The 21,295-nt window shown below is 41.1% G+C and overlaps 1 protein-coding gene across 5 annotated transcripts; it reads left to right on the forward strand.

Moving 5' to 3' along the window:
* The first annotated feature begins 194 nt into the window (after nt 1–194).
* Nucleotides 195–20,754, forward strand: LOC105688786. Of its 5 annotated transcripts, none has more exons than XM_012405336.3 (5): nt 195–443; nt 13,006–13,102; nt 13,474–13,620; nt 14,933–15,120; nt 17,907–20,754. In XM_012405336.3, exons 2-5 carry the CDS (start codon nt 13,093–13,095, stop codon nt 18,468–18,470), a joined length of 909 nt encoding a protein of 302 aa, XP_012260759.2. In that variant the 5' UTR covers nt 195–443; nt 13,006–13,092; the 3' UTR covers nt 18,471–20,754. The 5 variants fall into 5 exon arrangements, with proteins under 5 accessions (XP_012260759.2, XP_012260758.2, XP_012260760.2 ...); XM_012405335.3 differs by having other exon boundaries at nt 197–443; nt 14,927–15,120; XM_012405337.3 differs by having other exon boundaries at nt 199–443; nt 13,467–13,620; nt 14,927–15,120.
* Nucleotides 20,755–21,295: the final 541 nt, after the last annotated feature.

Genomic DNA, 21,295 nt, shown 5'->3' on the forward strand with positions numbered 1-21,295 from the left:
CTACATCACCGATGTTTTTTTTTTCTTTTCATTTTTTTAGTATTTGTTTTTTCATTTATTTTTCACCTCTCCTCGTCTATGTTTTCATACCGTCTCAGTCTCTCACCCTTGCCGACGACATGCGCGGTGAGAACCTCGTCGACGTCGACGTCGTCGTCGTCGGGACTGGCTCCGCGATTTACCCAGCAGTCACGTGGAGATCCTTCGGTAGCGCGGATCTGTTTTATTCAGCAATAAAAACATAAATAACTTTAGAAACGTAACAAAGTATCGTCCGAATCCGGTTTTATTGTCCCCCCGATTTTTCCCTCACGCCAGAAAGTGATCGAAGTTGAAGTTTTGCCCAGAAAATTTTGTGTTGAAAAATAAAAGAAACAAAAAAAAAAAAGAAATCAGCTCAGAAATTTTGTGCGCCAATAATCCAGTAAGCACGATAATTTCCGGTGAGTTTTTTTCTCCGGCTTGACAATGTGTAGCCGTAATCAACGGTCGATTGGGATTTTTCGTCCGATTGAAAGTCGAACTCCCTTTCGATATCGTGGAGTCCGATGTCGTTGATATACGAGCATCCGGGTTTGAGTTTGTGGGAAAATAAGCGCGCTTTTCTCCGGGGTCGAGTAGATCACACGCAGATGTGCGAATTCGAGGCATTCGGGAAGCGAGTTCGAAGAACGCGTGGCAAAATTGCTGGACCGTTTTCTTCCCTTCGAGTTGTTTTTTTTTTTTTTCACACACCCTGCCTTTCTTATCCCATTGGGAAATCGATCTTTCCAACACAATGGTTCGAACGATGGTCGGGCGGACCTTCGGTTCATAGGTATTACCATGAATCAAAAAATTCGAAAATCAAATTCGTATCGCGCGCATGCAGCTCGTTACGATGTTCCGAAAAAACTTGCGGCGCCTGGAATCGAGCCGTATTTTCTGAGGGCGTTTTTTCCTGTAGCAAGAAAATTCGCCATTGTGTTTGCGTGGTTATAAAAAGCCTCAACAGTCGTAAAAAGAAAGCTCTTGAATCTACGGTAATATCAGATATGGGATCATTTGAATTTTACGATACACGATTTAGTTGGAATCGGTTTTCCTTTTCCAAATATCTCCTGAAATTTATCACTGGACAATTTCAATTTTACGAATCGGGTATTACCGCAGTGTTCCGATACGCGATCCGTGCAGGGATCCCGGTAATTTGACGTGCGGTGGAAGAGGTCGAGTGATGCACGTATGCAGACGACGCGATAACGATGACGGATAATATAGCGAATTTCGTGATTTACTGTAAAACCGTTATTCCGCGAATGGCAGAACCTCCGCGTTACAGGATCATAAACATCGGCGCGTTTGATGTCTGCTTCGAATATTACAACCGACATCCCATTATCATTAGTACAAGCTACGTCGCGGATGGTTGATCGGTTCGACTCTCCCTCACGAAGTTTCAGGCCACGTACCCAATCAAACTTTACATTATTAAGACGTATTCAAGCTTATCAGATATTCCCAAAGTTTCCAAAACCTTCGACGGCAACGACCGTACCCAGACTGCACCGTCGCACCAGCAAAATTCCAAACGAGTCGATATCCAAATTCCAGTTTCTAAGTTCCCTCTGAATACCCACAGTTACGTGAGTTGTAAACTTCGGGCTAATGGACGAGGGCTTAAGGTATTCGATCCATTAAATGTAACAACGTCATATTATCGTACCCACGTTGCAGTATCGGCTGTATACCCACGTACCGTGCCTTTGTACCTCGCAAGCTGGCTGGGTTGATCGTGTAAATTTTGAACAGCGGCCAATAAGTCGAGCGTATTTCGGTAAGCGCCGATATAAATCCGCTCCAATTAATACACGCGCGTAAAACGTAGGTACGCGTATAAATAGTGCAGCGTACTTACAGTCGAAACTTTCGTTTCTACAAAAATTCAACCGCACCACATCCGTCGTCGATCGTCATCGACGCCTTGCGACGATGAGATTCCCTCCGGCGCGGCGGGTAGAATCATCGCGGTTTTGTTTAAAACTCATATTGTCTCGCGCCCGCCAAAACTTTACGACCACCCCCACTAGGAGAAGTTCTGAAATTCTCGAACGCAAATGGGGCGTGCGATAAATTTCATATTCAGCACGATCGAATGATTGACGAGAATTCGGATTCGAACGGAGTATTGAAAATCTTTAATCGATCAGCTCCCGCTCGGGATCACGCCGCACGAGTGCAAGAAGTTCTCCCCGAAAGTTTTGGGGACTGACAAGAGAAACTGAAGATTCGCAGACTTGGTGCTAATTTGCGAACGATTCGCCCGCCTCATTTTTTTCTACACGTGGTAACTTTTTCACCCCAAAGCGTTTTGTTTTGATAGGATACGCACGAAAATTAGCGGGCCACCCTGTTTCGCGCACACCTCAACATGCTCAGTCCAACGGACTGAGATTTATGATTCATGAGATTTATGAGATCAAAGATTTATGGACAATAATCGCTTTAGAGTCGCATAACTCGTGCAAAAAAAATCGTAGGAAAAATTTAAAAAATACGGTTTCGAGGGGACACTCTAAACTAGAAAATGGCATCGGAAAAATTGAAATCCAAACACTCGGACACCCTGTGTACTTTCTCAAAGTCAAAAGTTTACTCAACGTTTTCGACACGAGTTGAATCAGGAGAGTTTAACTAGTGAATAAAAGAACGCAATCTTAATTCACAAAATGCATTCGATAGGTGAAGCTTCGAGCTGTAAAATGCTTTTTTTTACAACCCTCTACCCCAATTTCTCGAGCAGTTACGACGTTTTGAAATTATGCCCGCTAATTTTTGTGCGTAGTGTATGTCAACTGCAGAGTAAATTCGCGTACCTTCGTGTAAAATAGAGTATCAGTTCGAGAGCGATTGAAATGTTTTTTTTTTTTTCTCTTGTACAGACGGAGAGGAATTAAGATATTATCGTGCACGTGTCACTACCGTTTTTCATAAACGTGATGTTATTCACGATGAGATTTTTCATTTAGATGTTCAACGCAGCCGACGAAATATCTCACCCCGTCTACTCGAGTATATAAATATGCATGAAAGTATGTATAGTTTTTGACATGATAAAATTCATCTTTCATAATATTACTACCGGTAATGCGCTCGTTTTACGTCACGAAGTTTTCGATATCATTCCAGGTATAAAACGGCAGTCTGCAAGGGACTTGAGCTTTCGTTTCTCGGCTCGTTCGCGTTTATTGTGACATTTTGGGTAATTACATTCGACCGACATTGTTCACATCCGGTATTGTTTCGTTGCGGTATCGTTGGCGTTCTTTGTTACAACGAACAATCACCTCCTGTACGTCGAGTTAATTGTTTTCCAAATTTACTTAAATATATTTTCAGACGTAATCATGATACGGGGAAATTTCATTATTCACTGACGATTCTATGCGTATGTAGATATCAAAACTGACGGATACTCACAGCTATCGACGTACCCGTTACGCGTCTAATTATATTCAAACGACGAAAATTAACGTGCCTTTTCGTCGGTGTCCAATTTCGAGGCGGTTCCCATCATTGCGCGATGACATAGACCGCCGGGAGGAGAGCAAATGGAAAAATTGATTGAAATGCGGCAAGATAGTACATCGTGTAATTTTTAGTATGCTGGAGCTGGAGTCAGCGTAGCCAGCAGCGTAGCGCTTTGTTGTGAGACGTCACCTTCAGGGCTGAGCAGAGGTGACGCACCACAACAAGACCCCTCGCTCGTGGCTACGCTGACTCCAGCTAAGCTCGGGTTTGCTGGTAGACCAAAAAATTCGAATATTTCGACGCATGCATGGATTGCGACGAATCAAAGTGACGAATAATTGATGATTACTCGATCGATTGCATGAGTAGATGATTTTGGCTTTCAGATTTAGATTCCTAAGCTGATTATATGTGAGATTACTCTTGAAGAATCAAAAAAAAATTCGATTTTGGAGGAAAAAATAAATCATTCTTTTAATTGGGTTTAATATGATTTTCTTACGTATTTTGATCTCAGGAATCCGAATCTGAAAGAAAAAATGATCTATCTCTAAAATTCACCGAGTTATCGCCAATTTTCAGCTTTTTCAGGTCGAAAATAAAAAATTGATTTTTTAGTCTATATTAATGTAATTTGAGCTCAGGAATCCGAATCCGAGAGAAAAATTGATCTATCTGCAAAAATGACCGAGTTATCCCCATTTTTTCGCATTTTTTGGTACAAATTTGCGGATATCTCGAAGGGAAAAAATCGTAGCTCAATTTGAACAACGGATTCGTGTTCCTGAGGCCAAAATACATAAGAAAAGTGCCATACGATCAATTTTTAAAAATAAAAATTTTTGGCCAAAATTTGAAAAAATCGTAAGGGGTACCCCTTGGAAAAATCTCAAATTTTGACCAAAAATTTTTATTTTTTAAAATTGATCGTGTGGCACTTTTCTCATGTATTTTGACCTCAGGAACACGAATCCGTTGTCCAAATTGAGCTACGATTTTTTCCCTTCGAGATATCCTCGAATTCATGCCAAAAAATGCGATAATTCGGCGATAACTCGGTCATTTTTGAAGATAGATCCATTTTTCTTTCGGATTCGAATTCCTGAGCTCAAATTACATTAATATAGACTGAAAAATCAATTTTTCATTTTTGACCCCAAAAAGCTGAAAATTGACGATAACTCGGTCAATTTTAGAGATAGCTCCATTTTTCTTCCAGATTCGCACTCCTGAGGTCAAAATACGTAAGAAAAGCATATTAAACCCAATTAAAAAAATGGTTTATTTTTTGCTCAGAAATCGAATTTTGTTTTGGTTCTTCGAGAGTAATCCCACATATAATCAGCTCAGGAATCCAAATCTGAAAGCGAAAATCATCTACTCATGCAATCAGTACATGAGGTACCACGCTCACAATCAGTTGTACAAACTGAGCTTTTGGTCTGCGAGGTGGCTTTTCGAGGTGATCGATACATGGAATATCTTATGCATTATGTTGCTACATCGAGGGATCGATATTATATTGATCGGCTAAAAATAATAAACGTTAAACTTCGCCGGCTCTGAATTCCGGCCCGTGGATTACGTCGAACCACATGCATTACACGTAATGATGGGAATGAACGTATACATTATTCGTCATGACTCGTTATGCATAAACACGTATTAGCAAAAGGTGCATGTGCAGGTCAGTACATGGGACGGAATTCATTGAATTCCTTCAGACTCGACAATCGAACAGTAAAAAGGAAATTTCGACGCTGGTTATTTGTAGAAATTTTTCATCCTACCTCAGGGATCACGTTATTCGTTACAATCGTATTGATTCGTTTATTCTTTGTTTCAACACTTTCTTACGCGTGGAGACGAGAGAATGCTTGAGAAGGAGAGCGACGATTCAACCCCCTCAAAGAAGAATCTTTCCATATTTTTCAAGTGGGGGTCGTAGAGGTGAAATTTTCCGAACGATATTCCGCTAAAAATGTACACCGTGCACAGGGTGTACCTCGAACGAACGGAGAAAACCGAATAAACGGCGAGCGGAAGAGTTAGTTGCAGGTCAAGTCGTCAATCACTCTTTCTCAAGGGTGAAATGTGGGGTGGGGGGTTGAAACGTCCCGGATGAGATGTTCTCAAAGTCGGACGATCACGTCTACGAATAAGTGCGCCTCGGAGACGAAAAGGTATAGCGGGTATAAAAAAGGGAGATAGAATTTGGATTGGAGTACATTTCGCCCCCTCGCGAATTCGGAGTGCAAGCTCAACCCCCAAGAAGACTCGCGGCACGAAGTAATAAATTGTATACTTAATCCTCGAGCGAAACCGGTTCGTCACTTTCCGCGAAAAAACTACGACGTTCGCTGCGCCGCAATATTCCCAGAGTGAAAGTGGATAAGAAATGAGAATTCTTCTCCGTTTGTTTCGTCGTTATTTTTTCTCTTACGATTTGCCGTACGCTTCTCCGAGTCGTTGAGGTCGGGGTTGAGCTTGCAGACCAGAAGTGACGGGATTTCATTGTTTTCCCTACATTTCACAGCGCGCGGAATGACCAGAGCTTAATGAAACCCGGTAGAGTGTTAATCCGATTATATAAGTTTAATCCGATCAGTCAATCGGTCGACCGACTTCTTTTACTTCTAATACTAAAACATCGAACGAAAAGGGTCTAGCTGACGCGTTGGGTTAAACATCCCTTCATTTTCTCGCCGCCTGAACTTTGACGAACGCGCGCGCGACATAGGTGAGAACAGGAAGAAAGAACGACGAGAGAATTTTGAGAGAAGTTAAAAATCATTTTTCTTTTTGAAAACCAACGAATTATTTCACTCACCCAAAACGGATATATCGGTAAAACGATCGTAAGGAAGACGTACGATTTTTATATTCGGTTACATCGCGAATATAATGGTATTACTGCACCACATTTACCGTCACTCCGAATTTTTCACCGTCCATCTATCTTCCAACTCCTGTAGTTCAGCAGCTGCACAAATATATCTACGTATATTATATACCTTACGGTACATGATACATAGCACACAGCACGGTAACACACCTGTGTGTGTAACACATTTCAGATGGTACGTATGATTTACATGGGGTCGAGTGACGGTGTGGTGGTTGTCGTAACACGAGCTTTGCATGCATCAGCGTAGTTGAGTCCTCTCTTCCACTTTGTGGAGAACCACAAAGTATACAACTCACCCCCCTCTGGAATGACATTCCTTTATACGGTGCGGGTGAAACACATACGAGGGCACGCAGCTTGTCATACGGTTGATTGAGTATTGCATACGCGCGCATAGAGAGCATAGATTGGAAACGTTCGCCCGGGCTCCTGGAGTGTTGCATTAATCGAGCCTCCTACCACAGGAGAAAGGGGGGTAGAGCCCAGAGGGGGTGAAGTATACGTTGGACTCGATCGGTTCATTCAGGCCTCCGGGCTACGTGCAATTTGCGAGGAATTAACGTTCGACGGATGCAAATTCGATCGGTCGTTACACGTGCGCGAGCTAATTCAAAGCCATATCTTCCCGAGGGGGGGAGAGCGGGAGTTTTTGTAATTTCATTTTTCTTCACGATTGCGACGAAAAATTGTCAAAAGAACACAGGATGTCCGTACCGTTCAGACATTAAATTATTCAAGAAGTAGCTTGTCCCGAGCGGCATATCCGAGGGGGAGAAAAAAAATTTACTTTCTCCGATTCCAGCTCCGGCGAGGTAAAAAATCTTCAATCTCAAGTATGTATATCGGGAGTAAAAAATGCTGCTTGATACCGGCAACAAATCCCTCTTGATTACGAACGCCGCCGCAATGACAATCCGTCTGTTTGTCTCATTAGGAGCTTAATTAAGCGATCGATCAACCTGAATAATTCAACGGATTCAACAAGCCTCGCAAAATTGGCAGTAATTTTCGGAACAGCATGAAAAATCTGGCTCACGTGACAGCCCCGAGTATAATGCGATAATCATTGACCGAGCCAACTGCTGAGACAGCCAAGACCCGAGACTCAGATCTTCGGATAAAGCAGATCCGCTGACACTGTGCGGATCTCGATGATCCCGCGACTATAAGTTATTATACTTCAGCCGAGGGATCTGAAACAAATATGAGTAAGATTATCTCGAGTCTATTATACATTGATATCGAAACACCCCATTTTTTACACGCGCGGGATTCTTGCAGTGTCCGCTGGAAATCGAACGAGGGTCGGTTTATTTTTACGGCAGAAATATTTAACCCTTCTTTGAGAATTTTTTTTCTAGGGGCGAAGAATTTCTCCGGATCAAATATCGTTTCGACGGGAACAGGTGGTTTTTACGCGAGACTGAAATGAGAGAATAAAAAAAATTTCGGCTTTTTTTTTTTGCGTGTGGGACACTTGAATAACTTTTCACGAAAGTGGTGGAAAAGTGGAATAAAATATTCGAACGAATGAAGTTTTTCCCCGTCATTATCTTCGCAATGTACGATTCGTGTCACGAAACTGTGGAAGATAATGTGAAACTAAATGCCACATGGCTACAACTCTTAGCGTTAATTTTATTCGCGTGGAAATGGAACGGTGTAAAAAAAAAGGCGACGCGTATTTCCACACATTTGTGAATATTCAAGCGAACCCTTCAGCACACGTCGTAACGTCCTTCGTTGGTCAAACATAAAATGAAAGAAAAAAGAGAAAAATCAAACGTTCTAATTCGAACGAGGGATCAGAGCGTTACGAGTAAAAAGGGAAAGGAAGACTAATTTTTTTTCGCAACGTCTGAAGCGAAACTAACGATAAGAAACTTTAGGGTAAGTTGCACCGCTGTTTGGTTATTTGCACAACGAAACCGCAATGATCCTCTCTCGGTCTGTGGAGTTTAGCGGGAGGGTCGAAGTGCGAAACCGAATTAGTAAAGTGGAAGAGAATAGCGGGTATTAACGCTCGGGTTTCCTACACAAGGTGCGAAGAATACGGAGGTACGATTTTCTCAGGGTAAACGATACCCTCTACGAGTACCAAACTATCTCCAAGTTTGCGAACGGAGTCAAAGAATTTCATCGTCATTCCGAGTCCGCCGTTCCACAAGCGAAAGGGTCGGATGTAGACGTATAGAAATTTTCCGTAGGATCGCCAAATTACTCCGGGTACAGAAATCGGTTTTATTCGTTCGAGATATCGCGATGTGTCAGGACATCGGCGTCAGCTGCGGTTATTCAGGAACGATATCGGGAATCCTGTGGAAAGATCCCTCCTCTCCTTTCCCTCGAAATTACTACACTGAGAAAACCGTGTCGGGTTTTGCCAAGCACAAACGTGAGGGGTGCCCTTAGCGTATAAACCTAGAAGATGGAGTTCCTCGGGATACTCCACCGTGAGTTAGCCTCGTTCTAATCATTTAATAATTAGTCCGACTGTATTCGCACGATGTTTGCCCGTAGTTCAGTTTGTTTGCCCGTAACAAGGGGAGGAAGAAGTTGTACGTAAGACCGAGGCGGCGGTAGAGACTAATTTGACGACGGTAGCGAATTAAATCTTAATTAATTTTAGTCGTAACACTAATTCGCTTCCCATGCCCGATAAGTTTATCTTGTGAAAATCTTCGACGATCAACGAAGCGATCGGGTTTCGCCATTTTCAATTAACAGTTATTGTTTTCATTACATTCGTCTGTATATATTGGAATTACACGATACGCGCATTAGTTGAGCGTGATTAGGATCAAAGGGCATAGGCTGTATGTAATTCTTGCATTATTTCTGTTCATGTGCAGAGTGTACGGTGATCCAATTGCAGCCTGACCTCAATATGACATAGACGCGGATTCGTGATAGCGGTAGACATAGCTTGTAGTTAGCGAACAAGCGAGCTGATTTCAGGTGAATTTAATTTGGCTCGAGATTGGCTCGCTGGCATACAGAGAGTTTAGAAGCCGCGGTCACGTTGCAGAGAAGAGAATTTAATTTACCCTCGAGTGTACGAGGATCCTTCAAAGATTCTGTACACGCACGCAAATGGTGTACCCACTGTGATAAAGGACACCGAAAGAACAACTGTCTGACGGAGCGGTGATCGAACTCGAAGATTGAAAAAGTTTTCATCGATCCACGGATCGGTTTCCGATCGCAGACAGGTAAAGTGAATCTAAAAAAAAAACACGAGACTCGTCGGACCGATGGACAGCTCGTACGGCTAGATCCGTGTCTGTCGAAACCGTCGAATAAAGTTGATGAGAAACTTGAAAAAACCGCGCAACGAAATGCTGAGCAAACAGGATATTCCAGTAATTATTAGGTGCGGTAATAATTTATGAGGAATACAGTCAATTTTTTAGTATCCGAGTACCGTGTAGCGCAGACCTGCCGGGTAATGAATCGACAATGCTATGAAAGCGGTATGAGTATTACAATATTCCGAGCAAACAAGAACAGCTAGCGGTAACAAAAGAATTTGTTTGTTATTACCTATTTTATTCAGTTCTTCGCTTACCTTTGCCTTCCATATTGACTCGTCGCATTTCGAATTCGTCAAACTTTCGTCGGCTCGAGTGATGAGGCGGGGTGGTGGGTGAGAGACTCCCTCGTGAAAACTACCACCAATCGAATTTGGAAATACTTAATTTTTGATCCGAAAATATTCTGTTTTATACGCTATTCTTATGTATCTTGAGCTCAGGAATCCGAATCTGAAAGCCAAATTGATCTGTCTATAAAATTGATCGAGTTATCGCCAATTTTTCGCTTTTTGGAAGCAGAAAAATTGGATATCTCGACGAGAAAAAATTCGTAGATTGAGAAAAAAAAAATTCTGAACATGCGTGTGAAATATAATAATGTGACATTGAGAGGAAATCATGGGACAAAAATTTAAACGACGAATGAAATCAAATGCGACCTCGATAGAAAAGAAAAGTAATAGGTACCATTCCGAAGGAATGGAACTCGTTTCGATCATTTTTTTCCTGCACAACGACGTATTTATTGCCTGCAGGTTCCACCCGTTCAACGCAATTTTATTCAATGACGAAAATCCTCGGAATATCCGCATCTAAATTTACCCGCGTCTCCGCTCCGAAGACGCCAGTTTTCATCTAATTACACTTTACGGAGCTATCAAAGCGTTTTCTTCACTATCTCGTAAACCCAACTTGCAGCGAAAACAGCCCGCATATATCACTCGGTAAACAGAACATTCAAGGCGAATGAGTTCTGAGAGATTACTCGGGATATTTCCATCTTTTCCCCCATTTCTGAAATTCAATTACACAGGTAACTATAAAGACTCTGGAGAAACGATTCCGTACAAAAAAACGTTTATACCTTTCATTTTTGGATTACTAAATGGGACAAGGATTTCGTGGTTTTGATATTCATCGTTGCGCAGTTTCTTTCGCGAGGCACGTATGATCGTTTCTCCCCCCATTTTCCGAGCTATCGAGCATCTTTTTTTCACATGTGAGTTCCGCGTGTATCTTTTCCTTCAGACTTTCTCCCAACATAAATGAAATCTTTTCACCGGATTCCGTCAAACTTTTTACACCTACGCACCGTATTATCCTCGATTATTTTACCCCGTACCGATAGAAGATTACGATTTCTTTTTACCAACGCTCTACTAAAAATCCAGTTCAAGAATATGAATTATAACTTTTCGCAAAGATTGAAAGGTTTCATTTGTTACCTCGTTTCTGCGGGCTCTTGAAACCCCACAACACACTCTTCGCAGTTCTAACAGCTTGTAAAATTGAAAGTTCTCGTTTCTCGTTCTCTCATATTAATTATATGGATGTTGAGCAACAAAATTTCACAAAGTTCGCAATAGGTAACGACAGATTGTTCACTCGGGAGGAAAAGCCAGCTGGATATTGCATAAAAAATGCAAGTCTTTCACTTCTTTTCTTTGACGGGAGAGATGATGCATTCCGGTGATAAAAAAAAAAACAGACAAAAGAGGTCAAATAAGGAGAAAAAAAGAAGAAGATACCTTCTCAACACGTTTCGCCCTAACGAATCAGAGCTGCCGGATCACTCGACTGAACTACACTAGTTTCAAATATACGAATAATGTGCGCAGTTCACGACTTCTGTTTACGATACGAAATAGCTGGTTATTCGGCCTTCACTTAGGTAAATGACAAACTACTCTGGCAATGAAACTGAAGATACGACGCCCTCTCGGTAACCCTTGCGAACAAAAATTTCTACGTTGCGTTGAATCCTATGAACATACTTGAGTCGAGTTCAACTTGTTCTCAAGTTGTGTGAATGCCGAAGGAATTACCAGCTGTGAACATACCGCGTACGAGTAATGAAATGTATGGGGAAAAAGTTAGTTTTCGACAAGCAGGTTTGAACTATAGATGGAAGAGGTAAATGAGCTAGATTTTACGGAGTCTCAGCCGATGTTCCTCGTAAAATTGCATTCCAAAAATTTCCGCAGAGGCACCGGCGCGAGTCTGCTGACCAAAACGTTCCGACAAAATTGAGTTCCATCCCAATTAACGGGCGCTCACTTGATGTCTGACATCTTAAAAGCCCGTCTTGAGCAACCCCCCTTGTATACCTATACGTTATACCACGTAGAAAACCTTTTTTTTCCGCCGGAGAGAACGGGGGGGGAAAAAAAAAGAGATGAAGAGTAAGAAAAAGAAGACTGAGAAGAGGCTCTAGCGCCGTCATTCGTCAAGACGTTATCCCACGCAAATAATTTCCCTCTCGAGGATTTCACAAAGAACTTTTACACACAAGAACGAGAATTGAACAGAAAACAAATAAATAAATAAATGAACGAATAAGGTGAAGAATGCCCTCTAATTAGCTGGGACAAGGGATTCAAATTAGCAATGGTTAATCGTGCGAAAATAAGGATATCTTTAACAAGAGGGGCGAAAAATTTTTGTAGAAGGACTTTGTGTAAATTTCGAATCATTTATACACACATCGCAAACTGTAGAAAAGAAATTATAATATGATTTAGTCGTTTTATTCTGCGAGCACATTCGCGTTCTCTTGTCAAGCGATAACGAACCCCCTCGCATGCCATTAACAATGTTACGGAATTATAAAACGTTTGCTTTGTTACCCGACGCCACAGGCATGGGGGAGAAGTAAAAAGAAGATAAAACGAAAAATGGAAAAACTGGAAAAAGTAAAATCGATGTTGGTTTGGGCAAACAGACACGCGAAGAGTTCGAATTACATAAACTCGTTGAGCAGCTTACTACGAACACAAAAAGCTGCAAAGGGCTCAACCTTGTTTGATACTTCGCGATGATTATATTACGTGAATTTGCAATCGAAGCACACGAGCGCAGTCGTTTCGATTTTAGGCACATCACAACCGTCTCCTCTCCCATCGATCCAGATACATAAATTGTTTTCTTCATCCACTATGACTACCACTTACGCGAAGTTATGTAATACCCAATTACTAGAGTGAATATTGTCTTCACTCCATTATGATGAGAATGATTTAGCTTTTTTTTTCTTCTCTTTTTCGTATATTCCAGAACTCAGGGACCACCTGCCTCATCGTGGACGGCTCGAATCTCCAAAAAAAAACCCAAAATGCCCCTGGATTCGAAACAGAGAATCAGATGACTGGCGGTGAGTTTCGCTAAATTAACTATTACGCTTGCAGACTAATTATATTCACCCCCTTCAAATAACCCTTTCCCACAGAATTTTCCAATTAAATTATTCGCGTTATTTCCTCGCATTCGTTCCGAATGAAGACCAATCTACTCGATCATAGATCATAGAAGAAACGAGAATAGAAAAAGAAATAGTCCCGCAGAATTTTACGTCACCCCGTAGGACGGAATAAATTATTCGGTGGTAAGCAGAAATGAAAATTTTTTGCGCCGCGCGTGGAATAATTAAAATAAACGCTGAACGAGCGTTACTATTATTACCGTTTTCATTATTCTCCTGTACGTACGTACGGTGGCAATAAAACCTGGGTTATAAGTTATCAGAAAACACGGGAATCGAGGTCACGAAAATCGAAGTCGAGCTGGCCCCCGTTGTACCAACGCAGGGACGAGTCCCACCGAATCCTGTGGGACCGATGCCTAATCCGGATTTGAACCCGACACCCCAAGTCAACGCAACTTATCCCGGTGGTAAATATAAGAAGTTTGTTTTATTAGAGTTGAGTATTACCCACTTCCGAAGTTACACAAATGAATTATTCATCTATTTTAATCGCCGTTAGTTTGACCGACAAATTGAACGAACGGATCACGATTTTTCATTTCGTGGTCGAGACGTTTTTGCCAAATGCCATCCGTAAGTCAGCTGACCGTAAAGTTTCAGAGTAGATACGTTGAGGTCTGTTGAAGAGATTCAGGAAATCTGAATTAGAAATCAACTGAAAAAATCAATCGTCGACGATACGGAAATTCCAGTCCTCCGAAGCGTCGAATCAATTTCAAGTTATTCCTACGCGACGAGAAAGGACGGCATCGGGCCTTTCCTCACAAAATAGGAGAGAAATAAAAAGAGAGACGTAAAAAGACTGAACATTCCACACCCCATTGTGCGAGTATAGGTATATGTACCCTGGAGAGTATTATTATTTCGCGATATAGGGAAGCTTGGAATTTTCTGTGAGATCGAAAAAGTGAGCTACATTTACACCATTCTCACTCCGTGGTCATTTTCCTCCGATGCTGTAATTTTTGTCGCTGATTTTTCTACTTCACTGCGAGACCTGCGAGTCTTCGAGTAAAGCGTTTACCGGAATAATTTTTTTTCTTTTTTCCAATTTTTATATTCATCAAAAAAAGACAGGAATTAGACAGACGTGAATCAGCTGTGAATACAGTGCAGGTATAGGAGATTCGTCGAATTATGAATAATTTCGTTGAAACTATATCGATTTCCACCGATGTCACTGTTCCGTGGAAACCGACTAGCGACTGGATAATAGACATCCAACACCACATTATATCTGCACAGTAAATAGGATACAAACAACGGTGAGCTATCGATTTCTATGTGGCGAATAACGGTGTACATATATGTAGAGAATTTTCAGGATGACCGTAAAAAGTAATGAAAACAAAAAAATGACGTAGAAAAATGATAAAAAGTTTTATTAGAAAAACAATATCGCGTTGAAAAATGAAAAATACAAAGATAAAAATCGGCTACCCTTGCAGCTCGATGTCGAACCAATGGAGAAGAAATTTATCGTTGTTATATCACGTAGCTAACGTTAAAGCGTCCTTCAAGTTCAGCCGCGACTTTATGACATTTTTTGATCGAATTCAACGTCGCCGATACGGAGAGAAGATAAATGCGATGGAAATAAAATAATGAACGGAGAAAAAAGTAAACTTCGGCAGAGAGAAGAGGAAAAGTGACGTCACGGGTGAATTTATTTCCCTTTCTTCGCTCGTTTTCTCGGTTTCTTTCTCTTCGAAGGGGTAGCTGAGACGGAACTGGTTGTCCGGACGGAAGAAGCGCTGATAGTAATCGTGGTACTGGTTCTGTGGGTGGCGGCGATCGTACTGTTTTTCAATCGATGGGGAAAAATTCGAATGCTCGAACCGTACCAGCCTAAATTCACGCAACAGCACAGACAGAGCTGTGCGATGATCGACCCTAATCCCCTGCAGGTGAGTTGAATTGGTTATGAAAATTATAATCATCATTAATCGGAGGAAAAGTGAGAGACAAGAAAAAGCTGTTACGAAAAAAATACGCGGTAAACTTGACAACGCTCTAATCCTCGTGTGCCTCGAGAATTTTTCGAACGCCAATTTCAATATATTATCGAGTGAAAGTAAATTCAATTTCCGAATCAATGAACGATAAGAGAAGGACGATTTGTTCGCCGATTAAATCTGATGTATATATGTATATACCTATCTGTTGAAGGAAATAACTTCGTTGCTTCGCCTTCTCTTTCTACTCCGACTCATTTTTTCAGTTTATCAGATAAGTTATTCACCTCGGTCTCAACCCTGCGGGAAAAATAAGCCGAAATTAACCGAGCGAGCACCGGGACATTAAACGACACCTGGTGTAAATGACTGCTCGAAAAGTTTGAGGATAGGATTTAATAAAAATGCAAATCTTTCGAATCTTCGCTCCCTGAACGATTAGATTACGAAAATACGATCTTGTAATCTTCTGTTCTTTTTTATCCAGTATTTCGGAAATCACTTTTAACTGTTCGAAGAAAGAATGCGATTTCGATGCAAATTCGTTGCAATAATCTAGGACTCGATAGAATCCCTCTGTAGACGATAAATGAAATGCTTTCGACTAATTTAAATTCGCGAGCTTTTCGACCGGTCTCGTCTTTGCGATTTTATTCTTCCCCTGGATTGATCTTGCGAAGAATACAAGGGAAGAGGAGAAAATCGACGCACCCTGATTGGATGTTTTCGTCCCTATTAAAACGATCGACACGAGAAATTTCAAACCAGTAATCTGCGTACATCGCAGCCACGAGATACGCAATTATGAATTCTATTTATGGACGAAAACCATAGCTTTCGTAGGCCAACCGTGAACGGGTTGTCCCTGGCAAATGGAATACGTGACGAGGGTCTTGTGCCCTTGGAGTTGATCCGCACGAATACGGACCGTCCGACCCGTGTCTTTTTGTCCGTACACCCGCAATTATAAAACAGACGAAAAAGGGAGAAGAAAAAAACCGAATTGAGATCGTTGATTGAATTACTTTTTTAAAAAACTGCGCATCTTATTATCTCGCGATTATATTTAAACCACTCTGAACGATTTACTCCAAGGGTTATACGACGGGATTCCGACAGAAATCGAAAAGACATTAAAAGATAAAATAACGAGACGAAATCCGAGACGATGAACTATACTGCCCCCGCCCCCCCGAGTTGAGAGTATTTATTTATTTCAATGCATAAAAATAGATCCCGCCAGGATCATTGAGACTCTCGGAGACGGTGAGCGATGCCACTTCGTCACTCTGAAAATCTTATCTGTTTTTAGAATACTGGCGAACCAGTTTATTTGCCTTTTACAAACGAAACCTACACGTTTTTGTACCGTTTCTTCTCGCTTTTCGTTTCTTCTTTTCTCTTTTTGTTTTTCCATCGAGAATAAAATAAACGTATCGGACCCTCGTACGCGTGAATCGGCGCTGGAAGGAAAAATAAACCTGCGGAGAAAACGAATTGAATGCCTTAGTTCGTTCGTTCGTTCGTTCGTTTTTTGGTTGACCTTAACAAATATTTCCAAATACGTTGGCATATCCGCAGTATTCGCGATACTGCGGTATAATTCGCCCCGTTTTCGTAACGCGCGTTTGTTGCAGTACATATATCGTTTTATGCGGCACAGGTTACGCTGTACGTAGAGAACATATCTCAGAGTTAAGTTGGACGCGTGCATATAACCATCGCCACATTTTAGACGTTTCCATGAAAGCGAAGAGAGACATGGATTCATGCCAAAACCAGACGATATATGCATAACGTGCGCTAGGAATTAATTATCTCTGTTCGTAGCCATCTATGACCGCAAGGGGACTGTTATACATCCCCTGTACGTGTAGCCCGACCACTCGCTCCACCGAAAATGCTATTATTTTTTAAATTTCACGGAAAAATTCTCGTTAATTCAAACTTCTAGCATCGTGCAAAAGCGGGTTTAGAAAACTACACTAATTTATTACACGTATTACACGTTCATCCCCAGGAGGGAGGATAAAAATTGCGCAACTGCATCGCATGACCCGTAAAACGCTGATCGCATTGCCGTAATATCACCAGCGGAAATTCGTGGCAAGAATATTCAAGTCCCCTTGAGAAAAGAAAAAAAAAAAAACGAAAGAATGGATAAAAAGTAACCGTGAAATTCAACGCTGCTTTTGACCCGCGTCGCCCTTCGGCTTTACGGTACAGGGAAAAGACGGTGTGACCTATTTATAACCATAGTGCTCTGAGTTTGGTGTAACGCAGACACGGAATGGGCGGATACGAAAAATCTGGTGAACGCGTTACCGCGTACCGCGAACAACCGCGGTGAGAGAAACGATTCCTTCCGCGATGTGGTGTCGAATGAAGAGCGCCGATTTTTACGAAGAAAAAAATTTCGCCCCGCAACGTCATCGGGGCGTACGGATACGAATGAGAAATTTCTAAGCTCGGTGCACGTCGCGAGATAGGGATCGCCCTGCGCGGTGGTTGCAGCGGTCGAATTTACGTCGCATAAATTCACCCCGCGCGTTCCTTAACCGTACCCTTGGGAGCGAGTGCCAGGTATGGATATGGAGGAAATTTCACCCGACGAGATAAGAGCTCTGATATCCTTGGGCGAGGAGCTTTCGAGGCCCCCTTCCCGCGGGGTTTTCGAGGGGAAGTAGAATCCGGTATTTCGTTAAGAATGTAAGTTGACTCTCGTTGGTTTGTTTCAGCACCGAGCTTGCTCGAAGTTCAATATCCACTGCTTGGAGCATCCGATAGTGTATCCGGCGGGATGCGGTTCGAGTTTATCGAGACCCAGACAAAACAGCGTATTCGTTGGTTCGAGCATGTCGCTTTTGCCCTCCCAGAATGCACCACGTCGCGCCAAAAGCGCATTCGATATTCAGACTCTGATTACCGCGGAGTGTAGTGGCGCCGCGCAGCGCCAACAAAATTCTTTCGAGGGTTCGACGGACCTGCCGAAAAGAGCCAGAGATTTCGCGAAGCCGTTTGGCGAGTCGTTGAGACTACCGGATTTCCCTCGACCTTCGAGTTCCGGTCATCAGAGACAGCGGGGTATGAGCATCTGCCATTTCGATCGCACCGACGTTCTCGCCCGGCCATTGATGAGGGAAAGAGGGATGAGCATTTGCCAGTTCGAGAGGGGTGATACCCTGGGGAAACCCTCGCAACAACGGGAACGAGGTATGTCGATCTGTCAATTTGATAAGCAAATGCCATCCTGCAGCAAAACGCCGGATATCGTACACGCGTACAGAGCCACTTGCGTTTAATTACAAAAATCGAGGATCATCCATCTCTACAGAAAAAAAATAAAAAAAAGGGAAAATAAAATCACGACGAGGAGAAAAATTCAATCAATAATCGCCGAATATGATTGAGAGGGATTCTTCTGTTTTTCTTTCCACTGAAACAATTGTAAGTTCCTTGCAAGTGAAAAATTCGAGGTAATATCACCGATTGGTAGAGAATCAAAGAAGCGAGATATTTAATGGAACAATAACTACCTGCAGTCTTTTGTACAAATATACCTGTAACGATAAACCTGTGCGCGGTTCGATGCGTACTTCATAACTATATGAATGAAAATCAGACAACTGAGAAATATATTATCCTATCGAATGAACTATATATGATACAGAATTTTTAATACTAGTATTTTCTTACATCCCGAATTACACGTTCGAATATAATAAATAATACGAAAGGGGTACGCATGTAGATATAATGAATAAATTATCCGACGTTATCCGCATAATCTGATCTGGATTCATATTTTTCCTTTCAAACATATTGAACATCCCATACACATGAGCGATCAAAAAAATAATATCAAATTGTATAAATCCCAGCGTAAGTATATGACGAATTAAAATATTTTTATGAACCGTATAAAGAATTCACTTAGGTCACGTAAAGGGACAACCAATTACCGATCAAAATTTCACAGCCGACCAAACATGCGAAAAAGTCTAAACTTCGCATCGGAGTTGTGACGCACCTGCGATAAAAATCGCAGATATTTTTTGCGCCAAAAACGCTATGTGCATGGGATGTAACGTGTGTATAGATCTTAAGTCGACCCACATCATCTTCGAGCCGTCTGAAAGCGATGCTGCGGCGACGTTGTGAACCGCGGGATGATTGTAATGATAATCCCGCGTGTAATATTTTGAGAAAAGCCAAAGCGGATCGAAGATGACGTGAGGTTTGAGAACACGCTCGGATGGAGGAGATTTCAAATACAATATATACAATATGCGAGTTCGATCGAAATAGGAATCATAAAAGAGAATATATACAAGAACGCTATAAATTTCCCTCCAGCCATATAAAGTATAATAATTAATTCGTCGTAAAAAAAAAAAAAAAATTATAATAGTTAAAATATGTGAGAAAATTATTTTTACAAAAATCGAACGAAAGCTTTAAAAACTGTATAGTATTATCTCCTTCTATTTTTCCCCTCTCTCGCTTTCTCTCTCTCTATCATTCTTGAACAATTGAAAAAAAAAAAGAACTAATTTCCTTGTACTCTATGAACTTTCCTCCTAATGTTTCTTGGTCAACCTAATCCGCGTAGATATATTATATCGATTCTATCGAGTATTATTTCCTCCGATTCGCGTAGACGTAGAATCGAAGAGAACGATGAAAAAAGAAGAAATAAAAATTCAGAAGAATTTTAATCGTATGAATTAGTGTATAGGGGTGACATTATATGGACATTTTCAAAGAATCCCGTGCCAAATAACTAGAGAAAATTTAATCGATATCGAGAAACTATTTCTCCATGGCCGCGCCGTAGGGCCCGGAGATAAAAATCAAGTGCCGTGCATTACTTCAGAGTTGTTCATGCTGTTGTTTCATTTCAAATGGAATCGAGAATAAATTCTAACTCAATATTATGGAGACCAACTATACTTATTAGACTGTCTGAATCTATAGCCTTAGGTTAGTTTATAGGTGATACTATTAGAATATGAATATATCGGAGCTGTTAACATTGGGACCTTTGAACGATTGAATATGATAATAATACGTAAGAATACTGTAAGTTAATCGAAGAGTTTCTTGAGATCATCACTTTGCTATGTATACCTAAAAACTACTCAATGTAATTACGATACCGAAATACAGAAAGAAAAGCTTTTCCTCAACTATTCCCGTCACGAACTAAGTTTTGAAAAATATCCTTCTAATATACATTCACCGATTGTAATTTCTCACGCAGATGAATTTTAATCGACTCACTGATTTGTTACTCCTATAATATTGTTGCACTGAAAAATTTTACTGTGAAAAATAAAAGAAGGAAATGTGCAAGCAAAATTTGATGATTAATATTGATTGTATAGTAGAATTATTTATCTATCACGTAAGAGCATATTTATAATATAGTAATAAAAAATCCTATGCCAAAATTATAAATTTGGTTATTTAAACGAAAAAATGAAATGAAGAACCGTTCAACTGATGTAGGATCTAATAAACGTTTTCCTGTAAGAGATCTGAACCATGAAACATGAATAAAAATGAAAAGAGAAAAAAAAAAAAAAAACCTGGATGCATGTCCGAATCCGAAATTCCGACCTCCTCAAAACTTTCCTTTCTGTTTTCTTTCCAACTGCGCCCAGAATAAAAATTCATCCCTATAAATTTCGTCAAAGCTTCCATAATTCGTGGGCAGCCATCTGGTCTGTGGGATGAGAAAAAAATTTGACGGAAAAAAAAAAAAAATCCATACCAGGGGATGTCGGTTTCGCCCATCGATATATATTTCAGCTACCTTTGCGGGTGTCAAATTTTCGTTTAACCGAGATAAAAAGGGACTACAGTCGAGGGTGAAAGACCAACCCATGTATCCCCGTGCAGATTATGACTACACGTCGGTCACAGAAAGATGGGAAGGTTAGGGTTGCAGGGATCTGTTATATTCAAAAATAAATAAATTATAAAAAAGGTTCAAAGGAATTGCGGTTATTCGGGTGTAAATATCGTCCACTCGTATTCGGGCAGTTTAAAAAAAAAAAGAAGAAAAAAAAAAAACAAAGTTAGTTAAAAATAGATGAGATACGATAATAAGTTATTATTTTCT

Source organism: Athalia rosae, chromosome 4, assembly GCF_917208135.1.
Source record: "Athalia rosae chromosome 4, iyAthRosa1.1, whole genome shotgun sequence".
In the NCBI taxonomy this organism is placed as follows: domain Eukaryota; kingdom Metazoa; phylum Arthropoda; class Insecta; order Hymenoptera; family Athaliidae; genus Athalia; species Athalia rosae.